Source organism: Muntiacus reevesi, chromosome 9, assembly GCF_963930625.1.
Source record: "Muntiacus reevesi chromosome 9, mMunRee1.1, whole genome shotgun sequence".
NCBI lineage: Eukaryota > Metazoa > Chordata > Mammalia > Artiodactyla > Cervidae > Muntiacus > Muntiacus reevesi.
The window spans coordinates 69,983,942-69,997,645 of record NC_089257.1 but is presented as its reverse complement, the minus strand read 5'-3'; the positions used below and the strand labels follow the sequence as shown (position 1 = coordinate 69,997,645).

General features: G+C 44.3%; 1 protein-coding gene across 1 annotated transcript in view; it reads left to right on the top strand.

Annotated features, from left to right (window-relative positions):
* The window catches only part of POU2AF2 (POU class 2 homeobox associating factor 2), a 38,259-nt gene extending 27,855 nt beyond the window's left edge, over positions 1 to 10,404 (top strand). The window contains exons 3-5 of the mRNA XM_065944364.1: positions 6,231 to 6,273; positions 8,584 to 8,882; positions 10,003 to 10,404. Of these exons, the coding sequence (XP_065800436.1) occupies positions 6,231 to 6,273; positions 8,584 to 8,882; positions 10,003 to 10,404 (744 nt within the window). The remainder of the gene's footprint in view (positions 1 to 6,230; positions 6,274 to 8,583; positions 8,883 to 10,002) is intronic.
* Positions 10,405 to 13,704: the final 3,300 nt, after the last annotated feature.

The window sequence follows — 13,704 nt, the reverse complement described above, 5'->3', positions numbered from 1 at the left end:
ATGAGAGTCAGCATAAACAATAAAGTTAAATTCCCAGGACTTTTGGAGAATTTTGGTATTAGCATAACCAAACACAAAATTTTAAAACAGAAATAATAATAATAAATAAAAAACACTCAACAAAATACCAACCAATATTTTTAATAGATCATATAGAATTCCTAGGACTGAAAAAATATCTAATCATTGATACTAAAAGAAATCAATGCATGAGTTAAACAGCAAATTAGCTGCTATTGAAGACGGAATTAGTGAACTGGATATAGAGCTGAAGAAATCTATGCCAATCTGTTCCAAAACATAGAACATAGAATCATGGATAGAGGGAAAGTAACAAGAAGTTGAGAATTTATTGGGGATAAAAGTAAAAGATTTAACAAACATCGAAGACTCAGAAGGAGAGAAATACAGACAATACAGACAAGATAATATTTAAGTAAAAGATGGTTGAAACTTTTCCAAAAGACATGCATCCCCAGTCACATGAAGCACATCCTATACAATCAGAATACATTTTAAAAATCTATCTCAAGTGGGCTGGGAAGACCCAGAGGAATCGGGTGGAGAGGGAGGTGGGATGGGGGACCGGGATGGGGAATACGTGTAACTCTATGGCTGATTCATATCAATGTATGACAAAACCCACTGAAAAATAAAAAAAATAAAATTTAAAAAAAATAAATAAATAAATAAATAAAAATCTATCTCAAGATAAAAGGAGGTGAAGCTGAAAAATCTTAAAACCAAAGGGAGTATACTTTAAAGGGTAGTCAGAAAAGAAAGAAAGATTGTTACATAGAATATCTGTAAGATTAATAACAAACTTCTCAACAGCAGTCATGGAAGACACAAGACAGTGAAGTGAAATCTTTAAAGTGCTGAAAGAAGAATACTTGTAAATAGTATCTTTTAAGTACAAAGCCAAAAGGAATTATATTTTCAGTTACATAAAAGCTGGAAGTTGCCACCAACACCGACTTTCCAGGTGGCTCAGTCAATAAAGAACTTGCCTGCAATGCAAGAGACACGGGTTCAATCCTTGGGTCGGGAAGATCCCCTAGGGAAGGAAATGGCAACCCACTCCAGTATTCTTGCTTGGGAAATCTCATGGATAGAGGATCCTGGTGGACTACAGTCCATAGGGTCATAAAGAGTCAGAAACGACTTAGAGGCTAAACCACCACCACCTACAGGAAAGGGATTTTCTAAAGGTTTCTTTCAGAAGAAGGACAATGAATCTAGAAAAAAGTTTGGAGAACAGATAAGCAAAGAAAATGATAAATATGTAGTAATTCTAATACATATTTACTTGGCAAAATGATGATGAAAATAATCATGTTTAATTTGTGGAGGTTTAAGCTAAAAATTCAAGAAATGACATACTCATGCACATTAGGAGAGGAGCAAAAAGAGTTAATGCCCTAAGGGTCTTGTCTGTCAGTGGGAGGCTTAAGATACTCTTTGTAGGCTTTGTTAAATACGCAAGGTAAAATTTTATGACTGCCCATAAAGAATGGAAATAGTGTTTAATTTCCACAGCAGGTAAAGGGCAAAAATATGTAGGGGAAACGAATATAAGAGGCTTCTTTTCATCAAGTAACAAATAAAATCAATTAGCCTAGTCATTATGAAAGTTCTTCAGGTATTAAAACTGGATTGGGGGTACAGGGCTGGCAATTCCACAGTAATAAGTAAAACTGGGCAGAAGGAAAAGAGATGGAGGGAGATTGTTGTTGGCATTGGTGGTGGCAGATGCTGCAGGGACTGCGTGAGCCCAGGGTAACCTTTGCCCACAATTCAGGCTGAGGCCAGGGCCGGGCCGGCTGATGCCGGTGCATTACTGAGAGGCGCTCACATTCTGTCTGTCCAGCTGGACATGCACCCCGCCTTTCACAGGAAGCTTCCCTCCTGGCCCCAGCCTTGGCCAGAGCAGTTTAAGGGGAGCAGGCAGACAGAAACGGAGGCAAGAAGGCAACAGGACACCCCCCGAGGCAGTGCCCAGGACGGCTACCACCCCTGCCACACTCTGCTTCCCCAGGGAAGGAGGCTGAGGCTGGAGGCAGAGGGAACGGGCCCTGGCGCGAGCGTTTGAGGAGAGACCCAGCCAGAAAGAGCTGGAGAGCAGAGGGAAATACTGCATAACATGGGCCCTGGCAACATGGGAAAATGTGCCCGAACACAAGCTCTTCTCTAATTAATCACCACCTCCTTTCCTTCCCATACAAGACATCACAGCATCCTGACCTACACCCACCTTGGACCCCACACATATTGTTCACCTACTAAGAAGTTTGGGATTAACAGAGGCAAACTACTATATATAGAATGGATATTTTGTAAAATTTTAGAAACAATCCTACTGTGTAGCACAGGGAGTTATATTCAATGTCCTGTAATAAACCATAATGGAAAAGGATAGGAAAAAGAATGTGTATAACTGAATCATTTTGCTCTACAGCAGAAATTAACACAACATTGTAAATCAACTCTACATCAGTAAAATAATTTTTTTAAAAACTTTAACATCAGACATGGAGACATGTTTATAGGAATAAACCATAGATTTGAAGAAATGTAAAAATGCATCTGAGTGATAATGGCTAATACTTATGCCCTCCTTACTCAAAACCAGGAACCATTCTCAGTGCATGACGTATAAGATCATATTTAATTGTCATGTGCCTAAGATCACATAGCAAACAAGAGGCAGAGCCAGGATTCAAATATAGACACTCATTCCAAAGTCTGCACTTTCAAATACCATGCTACCTCTGAGTGGCTATTGTTCAGTCGCTAAGCAGTGTCTGACGCTCAGTCGTGTCCCACTCTTTGCGACCCCATGGACTGCAGCACGCCAGGCTCCCTGTCCTCCACTATCTCCCAGAGTTTGCTCAAACTCATGTCCATTGTGTGATGCCCCCCAACCATCTCATCCTGTGTCGTCCCCTTCTCCTGCCTTCAACCTTTCCCAACATCAGGGTCTTTTCCAATAAGTCAGTTCTTCGCATCAGCTGGCCAAAGTATTGGAGCTTCAGCTTCAGCATCAGTCCTTTCAACAAACATTCAGGGGCGATTTTCTTTTAGTATTGGCTGGTCGGATCTCCTTGCAATCCAAGGGACTCTCAAGAGTCTTCTCCAGCACCAGAGTTCAAAAGCAACAATTCTTCAGTGCTCAGCATTCTTTATGGTCCAACTCTCACATCTTGTACATGACTACTGGAAAAACCATAGCTTTGGCTATCCAGACCTTTGTCGGCAAAGTGGTGTCTCTGCTCTTTAATATGCTGTCTAGGTTTTTCATAGCTTTCCTTCCAAGGAGGAAGTGTCTTTTAATTTCACAGCTGCAATCACCATCCTCAGGGATTTTGGAGCCCAAGAAAATAAAACTTGCCACTTGGTGGATATTTACCTAGAGAAGATAGAATTCCAATTTAGTCCTACAGATGGAAGCCTTGTATACCTCACCCCCTTCTTCCTTAATTCATATGTTAAAGTCTTGGTCCCCAGTATGATGGTATTTTAAGATGGGGCCTTTGGGGAGGTAATGAAATCAGGAGGACTTAGCCACATGAATGGGACTGGTGCTCCTATAAGAAGAGACATATGGGAAAGATGATCTCTCTTTGTGCCGCATGAAGGCAGTGCAAGAAAACAGCCATCTGCAAACCAGGATGAAGGCCCCCCAAAGAACTCAACCATGCTGGCACCCTGATCTCAAACTTCCAGCCTCCATAACTGGGAGAAGTGTTTCTTGTTTAAGCCACCAAGTCTATGGTATTTGTTATATCAGCCCAGTCTGACTAAGACAGTTGGGAAATGATGGGTTACCCTCAGATATTTGAAGAGTTATTTATGAAAGAAGGGTTTAACTTATTCGGTATGGACCAAGGAGATTAGAAATATGTCCAAGACTATTTTCATCCTACTTTGTAACAGAGGTTGCCAAAGAAGAAATTGGCTTTCTCAGAGGGTGCTGAGTTCTCCATCACTAGAGGCTGAATGCACCCAGGGTTAATAACATTGGAGAGGATTTCAGCACTGAGTGCTGGGTGAATAAGACTCTACAAAATCCCTCCAACACTTGAGAGTCTGTAGGATTATCAGGGTCAGGACAGGACTAAGAACTCAAATCCGAAAAAGTGGATGTTGATACCTCTTCACTTCTACAGCTACATTTTCCACTTAGCTTGTTCCTGGGCATCTTGGAGCCAGAATTGGCATTTTAAGACTCAACACACCTGGATACCCTTCCTTCAGCTGTCAACTTGAGCATCTCCTCCTCCAGGACGTGTTCCCCACCCCATCCCTAATACAGCTTAAGTTTCCACCTCACCCCATCTTACTCCTACAGTGCCCCTTCTCACACTGCAGTGAATTCTGCTTCACCATCAATCACGCCCTGTATTAGGGCATGCCTAAGGCTCAGTAACAAATTACCACAAACTAAGCAACTTAAAAAAATAATTTATTTTCTTACAAATCTAGAGGCTAAAAGTCCAAAAGAAGTCCAAAATCGAGTTGTCAGGAGGGCCAGGTTCCTCTGAAGGCTTTAGGGGTACACCCTTCTCTGCCTCTTCCTAGCTTCTGGCATAGGTGCTTGGGTGCCTAGTTGCTTCAACTAGTTGCTTCCACACGTCCAACTCTTTGAGACCCCATGGACTATAGCCCGCCAGACTCCTCTGTCCATGGAATTCTCCAGGCAAGAATACTGGAGTGGGTTTTCATGCCCTCCTCCAAGGGATCTTCCCAACCCAGGGATCGAACCCTCGTCTCCTGCATCTCCTGCATTGCAGGCAGATTCTTTACTGCTGAGCCACTGGGGAAGCCCCCCCCTCCCCAGCTTCTGAAGGCTGTTGGCAAACCTTAGTGGCCCTTAGCTTGAAGCTGTAGCTCTCAAATTTCTGCCTCTTTCTTCAGACTGCCTTCTCCCCTCTGTGTCTGTGTTTGTCTCCGCTCTTCTTATAAGGACACCAGTCATATTAGATTTAGGGCCCACAAGCCTTCAGAGTAAATTCGTTTTAAATTAATTAGTTACTGCTTCAAAGATCCTGTTTCCAAATAAGTTCACATTCACAGGTACTGGTAATTATGACTTCAATATCTTTCCAGGAGACATAATTCAGCTGACAACATCCTCAACCTCTTATGCTCATTAAACTGTTATTTTTATTCCACATGTTTTTATTGTGTCTACTTTGAATCACTCCCTGTTCTGGATGCAGAGAACAAGTCACAGTCAAGGTTTCTAGCCTTAGTGAAACGTCCATTCTACAGGGAGGCAGCCAGTTTAAAAGGGGGCCATTCAATGGTAACACCAAATACAATCTTATTCGTATATGTATGTACCTATATAAACATGTGTGTCATATGCATGCTAAGTTGCTTCAGTCATCTTTGCAACTCTATGGACTGTAGCCCGCCAGGCTCCTCTGTCCATGGGATTCTCCAAGAAAGAATACTGGAGTGAGTGGGTTGCCATGCCCTTCTCCAGGGGATCTTCCCAACCCAGGGATCAAACCTGCATCTCCCATGTCTTTCACATTGGCAGGTGGGTTCTTTACCACTAGCGCCACCTGGGAAGTCCACAGCCCATTTATATAAATCACTGATACATATTGTGGAAGGATATGTGGAAGGATATTGTGGCTCAGCTGGTAAAGAATCCACCTGCAATGTGGGAGACATGGGTTCGATCCCTGGGTTGGGAAGATCCCCTGGAGAAGGGAAAGGCTATCCACTCCAGTATCCTGGCCTGGAGAATTCCATAAACTGTATATTCCATGGGGTTGCAAACAGCTGGACATGACTAAGCAACTTTCACTTTCATTAATGCAAACAGTAGAGGAAAAAAAAAATAGGATAAATGATTTCCTTTCACGTAGTCTATGTTTTTTGGCATGTTTACCAGAATCTAAAACTGATTTCTTTCTGTCCCTTGTAGAAGTTCATTTTCTGGTACTTGTATTCAACTTGTTGTCAACTCTCAGTTTTTTAGCAATAGAAAATAAAACTTGTGAAATGTATTCTTAATCTTTAAGTTCAAACTTGCAACTAAAGCCAACCTGGAGGGACGGGGTGGGGAGGGAGGAGGGAAGAGGGAGGGGACACATGTATGCCTATGGCCGATTCATTTTCATGTATGGCAAAAGCCATCACAGTATTGTAAAGCAATTATCCGCCAATTAAAATTCTTTAAAAGAATAAAACATGCATGCCCCTCTTTCTTCCAGGGCAGTGTCGGTTCCACTCAGTCTCCATTTGGCCCGGTGCCAGGTAAGTATTGCAGTTCAAGGGGGTCGATTCCCTCCCTTTGAAGTAAATCAGGCATTTAGGCTTCCATTCTTCCATAGATGCCTTACAAGACTTTGAACATTTTGGTGCTTTGAAATACTTATTTTTAAAATGTAAAATCAGACCTCCTGGCAGCCGTTCCTGAATTTGGAATGAGTTCTGTCCAGTATAAGCTTATTGGGCAAAAGCAATAATAGCAATTAGGCCCTTCATCCAGTTTTTACAGCTTCCCTGGTGGCTCAAATTGTAAAGAACATGCCTGCAATGCAGGAGGCCCCGGTTCAAACCCTGGGTTAGGAAGATCCCCTGGAGAAGAGAACAGCAACCCACTCCAGTATTCTTGCTTGGAGAATTCCACTTCCAAACTCAGAAGTGGCATAGGTTTTCCCACTAATTTGGGTCATCTTCAGAGCTGGATAAGGGAAAGAAATTAGAGCAGGAGAAGATCCCGCATGTCTGAATGTCTCTATGCCGTGTTTCCCAATCATATTTACTGTCATTGGAATTTGGCTGTATCTGCTCCATTCTACAGAAGAAAATTTCTGCAGCCTCTCTCATTATCTAGAAGGGCTCTTTCTCTTTTTAAGGAGAAAAAAATACATGTTTAAATAGCAAAGGACTTTTTCTCTGTGTTTTTTTATTTGGAAATTGGAAATGCAGACCGGAGAGCCTGGAAGCCTTTTTTACTTAGTCTCCTTGCTGTTCGCAGCCTTAACCACTACAATGGATATAGATTCATGGCATGAAACAAAAGCTTATTTTTGATATTGATTTTCATGGGCAGAGGTATTTTTTTCAGAGAAGTATGCTTATGATGAAACCTCTAACTGCAGCTTTCAAATTCATGAGCAGATTAGAATTTGGGGGCTATAGAATTTAAGATGGAAATAGAGTGAGTGGAATTGTGCTGTTAAGTTTCTGCAAGGAATTTTTATTTCTTTTGAATGAATGAATAAATTTACATGAATTGTTGAAAAGTATTATACTACTGGGTTTACAGAAAATGTATAAGATGTAAGTTCTGCCCGCGTAGGGCTGGTGGGTCAACGGGAAAGAGAACTATGCTCAGACAAGAGAGTATTGAGCACAATACAATGTGCCGCCTTGGGTAGCAGGGGTCTAAGTGCCATGTCTGGAGAGTCGCCTACGACTGAGTCAGGGTAACAAGGAGGAGGGTCTTGATGAGTCTGTCTTCTCTCCCTGCAGAAAAGTGGGCAGGGTGGGCAGTGACAAAGCTCAGAAGCAGTCTACTGTGATCGTGGAAAGTAAGAAAGACAAGCACCTACAACTTCCTCCCAGCTCAACTCTTTTGTGGCTAAGGGAGTAGGTCTGAGCTAACTGGATCACACCCAACACCAGCTGGGGGGAAAAAAAATCTGTTTTATAGTCCTCGAGTCTATGCTCCTGAATGATACAGGGTGCCCTGATACAACTGAGCTACAGTTTCAGAAAACATTTAGCAAACACATCTCTTCTCCTCTGGGACTATTTCACTGGCCTTCTCTTAAAGGAGAGTCTTAGTTTCGGCCTCTCCAGGTTTCCACCGAGAGGGGCTTTCTGTGCCAGGATTTCCCTTCTCAAGCTTGCAGGGCCCAGGGGAGCTGAGTGGGGACTCAAACTGGCCACGAGAGGGCAGCAAATAACACCAGACTCTTCAAAGCCAGAAAACGTTTTCCGTGGTCCTCTAACTTGGCTTGGCAGAAGCGAAACAAGGCAAACCATTTTTCCGTTGCCTGCTAGGTGCAAGTCACCGTCAGTGCACAAAAATCAAAAGAAGAGTACAACTTGCCTCTGATTCGGGGTGAGGTCAGTGTCACCTTATCTAGAGAAACTGAATCTCACATAGTATGCCCCAGAAACAGCCTCTTAATCTATGGGGACAAGGCTCAGAAGCTGTGAAAAAGATGCTTCATTAGATAACAGCAAATGCCAGGGGATTCTTATCCCGTCCTCTTTAGCCCAGCCGCTTCCTAGGAGAGCGCCTCGCAGACAGAAGGTGTACCAAAAAAATGTGTATGTGAGATACTCTGGGCAGTAATATCTCCATGTAAAGTGAGCTCATTACCAAAGGCAGCTCGAACCTGAAACCAATCCGTTTGGGGGGCCAGAGTACTTAAAAGTGGTAATGCCGCTCTATTGAATGCTTTTCAAGCCATCTATCTATTTAAATGGCCTTGGCACCAGGCCTGCGTTAGAAACACCATGCCACACGTGGAAAGCCCCAGCTGCCATAGAAATGCCTTGACTTCCTCCAAGGAAACATTTGCCCGTCTGTTTTCCCCTTGGCAACAGGCTCACCGGTGATGTCAGGGTACTATGGTGTCAGGAGATCCTTCCTCTCCGACCCGGACTTTCACAACGCCAAGCAGTTTGCCAGCGACGCCTGCACGTCAAGCGGGGCCAAGCCCTTTGGCTGCGAGTCCTCAGCAGGGCAGGGCCACGCGGCCCTGCTGGACCCCTACTTCCCGGAGCCCTACGGGGACCACCGCCCCACGGCCCTGACCCCCAACGGCGGCACCCTGTTCAGCGCCTCGCCCCTGCCGCCGCTCCTGCCGCCGCCCTTCCCCACCGACCCCGCACACTTCGTGCTGGTGAGTACTTAGTGAGTACTGGTGAGGACTAAGCAGAGGTTTAGTTTAGGGGGTCACCAAGGTCGGGTTTCCCGCGGCCCTGGGCAGCCCGTGCGCCCAGCAGCCAAGGGTCTGCTCGCCCCGGGAGAGGCCAGAATCCACGCCCAGAGAGCCTTCCTCGGGGATTTGTGCCAGCCACGCGGTAGGAGGCTCTGTCTATGCAGGGATCGGGGCTGGACGGCTGCACAGGACGGGACGTACAGCCATTTGTGTTAACACTCTAAGGATTCCGCCAGATGTTCCCCCGTTGTTCCGCCAGCGCTTGAGGAAAGAGCACTGACTTACCTCGCAGACCCAGCGAGGCCGTCCCCGGGGCAGGTGCACCAGGACGCCTTTCCTTCCCCTTCATTCCTCCCGCTCCCACGGTGTTTCTCCCCTTTGGAAGCTCCTCCTCTCGCAGCCCTTCCCGAGATGAGTTTATAAGAAAGAACACGAATCACCTTTTTATACAAAGCTGTAAAGCCTGCGACCACAAAGGAATGAATCTGTGGGCCTGGGATTTTAGACCAAACAGGCCTCCAGAGAGTGGGAATTATGTGCACATGTTCATTTAATACTGGCAACAACTCAGGGTACAGTTATTAAAGCCCCATTTTACAGATGAACCAAGTGAGGCACTCAGAGGCAGGAAGCTAGTAAGTGGCCTAGCGTTGAATCAGACCTAAACCTTTCCAGCCCCCAACCTATGAGGCTCCAGGTCTTTGTTCCCTGGGGGCAGGGTAGCCTTCCCAGACCCCTTAGAAGCCCACCCTATAATTTAGAGGCTTCTCCTTCCAGGGGTAGATGAAATGCTGCCTAAATGTTCATTTTATTATTTTCATATTTACTCTTTTAATGTTTTCTGGGGGAAGGACTCTATTTACACACACACTTAATTCTAGAGAAAGGCACTAGAAGGTTCACTGTCCCACAGCAGAGGAGAGAGCCGCCTGCAAGGAGGCCTTGGGCAGCACAGGGAGGCTGTCCTTCCCAAGCAGGCTTGGGAAGACACAGGCCAGCAGCCCCTGTGTCGGGAAGGAAATGTGTCCCCGTCAGACCATCACCTAGGGACTAACCCCAGTGACCTTTCCATCCTCCTTAGAGGGACTCGTGGGAGCAGACGGTGCCCGAAGGCCTCAGCCAGCCAGACCCCGTGCCGGCTGATGCCCTGCAGAGCTTGGCACCCAACACCGGCTGCCTCTCCCAGCTGGAGTCGGGAGGTGTCGCCCAGCACAGGAGCGCCGGCTGCGGGGGGCCCCTCACCGGGGTTCAGTCCTACTCACTGCATGCGCTGGAGGATCTGTACCACACGCAGGGGTACCCCACCCCGGCCCCCTACCCTTTCACCTCTTTCATGACGATGTCCAATGACCCACCGCCCAAGGTGGGGCCCTTCTCCCCAGACGAGGGGGCAGACACCTCTGCCCTCCAGGACGCTTCTCCGTGGACCAGAGAAGACGGGAGCCTGGCGTGGGGGGCATACGAGTGCCGCAGGGCTTACTGAGGGCACCAGAGGACTTCTGTGCTTGAAGTCAGTTCTCTGTATTCACAGACTGTTGTGGTGTGGCCGTTCTTTCAGAAGTGGGTTTTCAGGACAAGCCGTTGTGCCACCCTTTGTTAATAGATGACGGCATTTCTTTGTGATCCACCCACCATAACCCCACTGAAACACACCACAATGTGAATTCCGTGTGTCGGGGACCATATTCTAGATAGACAGCCTGACAGTGAGGTTTTGGGGGGAATTTAATAACCCATTGTGTTCTGCATCTTCTGTTATCTTTGAAGTATTTTAGCACTGATAGTTTTCCTTAAATTACATTAAAAACTTTATGCAGCTCATAAAACATACTGATTTGCCTGTCTAATTTTTCTTAGTTATGTACTGTGTATGTTCCTCAATAAAAGATAATGCATAGGGTATCAAATAGATTAGGGCACATAAAACAAAATGCACTTTATACCATGTGACTTTATAAAGTGTGAAGTATTATATACATTTCTCTCCTTACGGTGACTTGCAAATAACAAATAATAACTTGCAAGTAACAAATGTGATGCCATAAAAAAATGCTTTATTGTCATTAAAGTAGGATAAAGCCAGGACACTATGACTTCATGACTATATGGTTTTGACTCTGCACTAAAGCCCAGGATGTCCAAAAATTAGGCTAATTCGAAAAAACAATAAAGGCCAAAAACTTTCTTTTACCAATGGCCTCTTTGATCAGTTAAGCTAGATATTGTTTCTCTGATGGAATACACCAACAGTCATCAGAGCAGATTAGTGAAATGGACATTCTATAATCAAATAAGAATGCATGCATTATAAGGAAAATGCAGACAGAAGGCCTGGACTGTCGGCAAGAAAAAACAGGCTGCAGATCGCCAGAAGCAAAGGGCCTCTGAAGAAGGACATACCGTCAGGTGTATACACAGCTCCTGTTTGAAGAGAGACCTTGTTGGTGGCTCACTGGCCAGAAATATATAGGTCTTGCTTTGTATAAATGAAGAAACTGACATTTGAAGCATCAGTCTGTCTCATATAAGTCTGATTGGTTTGGATTCCTTTGCCAGTTAAGCTCTCACAGTAATTCCCACCATGTACATGCCTGTCTGCAGGCCAAGCCCATCATAAACACCCTGCACGCACTTTAACTTTGCATAGCCTGTGTCAAGCTCCACAGGTTACACCCAGAATCTTCGTCTTCTCGCCACCTTCCTTTCTTTATTCCCTTCACCACATTTTTCTAACCCTTCAGGTTTCTTCTAATCCAATGCTTTTTCCCTCCATCTCCTGGGGGCCCAAAGCCACTCAAAACAGTTTCCATCGCATCCTCTGTGACAGGGTCCCACACTCTGTTTAGAAGTCTAGAAAATAAAAAACGGATATTAATTCACACTTAGAAGTGAATAATTGATGTTCCTCCTTCTCTGGGTGTTCAAGAGCATATTCTGGTTCAGCAAACACACTCCTGATTTGTGGCATCCCCACAGAAATGCTTGAATAGGAGCCTCTTTTACTCATACCCTTCATCCCACTCCTGGGAGAGCATCCTCAGAGGAACAGATGTTGATGGAAGGAGCACTGGTGGTCCCTAGCTGCTGGACCACACTTTCCCAGGTCACCAGCCTACTCCTTCCTCCCACACTCCTTCCCACAGCCTAATCTTAACTTTGCTCAGTATTCACTCTGAGCTACCATGGAAGAGGGTAACTTCTACAGTGGGAGAGGGAGCTGCCCTTCTGAAGTCTGATGAAACTGGAGAACTTAGTCCTGATTGCCAGTATCTTTGGCAGAGCCATCTGTCATCCAGCCTCACTCATACCTGGACGACAAGCCCCATGTCAGAAGGAGAAGATCTGGCCGTCCCTGGAGGTGCAGGAGTCTTCACAAGGAAGGATCTTAAAGTCACTTTTCTAGATTGACTGTATAAAATTGATAATCATTACAGTCATCTACCGCTTCTCTGTGTTACTAAGTAGCACACAACACAGTAATTATAAATGTATGTGTAAATCATAAGCATATGTTCCTGTAACTTTAATTTTGATTTGATTATAACACTAAATATTAGGCATGCTTATTTCTCTTGGTTTGCTGCTTTCTGCTCACCTGTCATGTTCTTCTTCTCACAACCTGGCTCTCAGATTAGCTCAGTGACCAGTGGTGTCTACATCCTTCTTAGAGCACCCAAGTCCTTTCATAGTGTTGAGGAAATTTAATTAATAAAAAAGGAGACACACACCAACCCATATGCTGTTTAGTACCCTTTCCAGTTCTCCAGTCTAAAAGGTCAAGGGGAGTGGGGAATGGTAGTAATAATTCCAAACAGTAAATAATTTTTAAGAATTCTCTTTAACTTGCCAGTGTATTGCTATACTGCATATATTTTAATTGAATTCTGTTTTATTGCTCTGGGAATTTACAATACTTGTTAAAAAGTGAGACCAAGATATAAACTTATGTCAGGGAAGTTAATTCTATTTCCCTATTCCATTTCTCATTCAAGTACTCTCTGTTTCCTAGAGCATGCCAGAGACTTAACTGTACCTTTTTGTAATGACGCACGATGTCAAAAAAAAAAAAAAAAATACACCTTCTCCTTTCCCTCTCCTTATTAAACCTGCTCTTCTCAGACTCACAGCTTTCCTGGGGAAGTGAGAGAAAATTTAAAAGCTCAGGTTCAAAACACCGTCCCTTTTAGGTCCCTTAAGACGTGAAATAAACAGAGATTAGTGGGAGAGGGATTGACATATACACCTTACTATGCATAAAATAAATAACTAATAGGAACTTGCTGTATAACACAGGAAACTGCTCCATACTCTGCAATGACCTGTTGGGAAAATCATCTAAAAAAGACTGCATATGTGTGTGTGTATAACCGATTCACTCTGCTGTACGCCTGAATCTAACACAACAATGTAAGTGAATTATACGCCAATAGCAAGTTTAAAATAAACAAAGTAAGCAAGCAGAGATGGTGATATCAAGTTCAAGCTAGGAAATCTCCCTAGAGGATAATGTCCGCAAAAAATGGAAAGCAAAATTTGCCCATGAGAAAACTAAAATACAGGCAATTGCCTATAAGTCACTAAATACAGGTATTATAGCATGTAGTTGAAAGTGTTTGCATTTCTCTTATAATATTATACAAATCCCAAAGAATGAGAGAAGAAAACCATAGCTTTACCTCATTTAATAACTGTTTGTAAATGAGCATTATGACTCGCTACAGCTCAGTTACTATTTAATCCAATATGATGGCACAACAGTGGACAGGGGGCAGATTTCAGTACT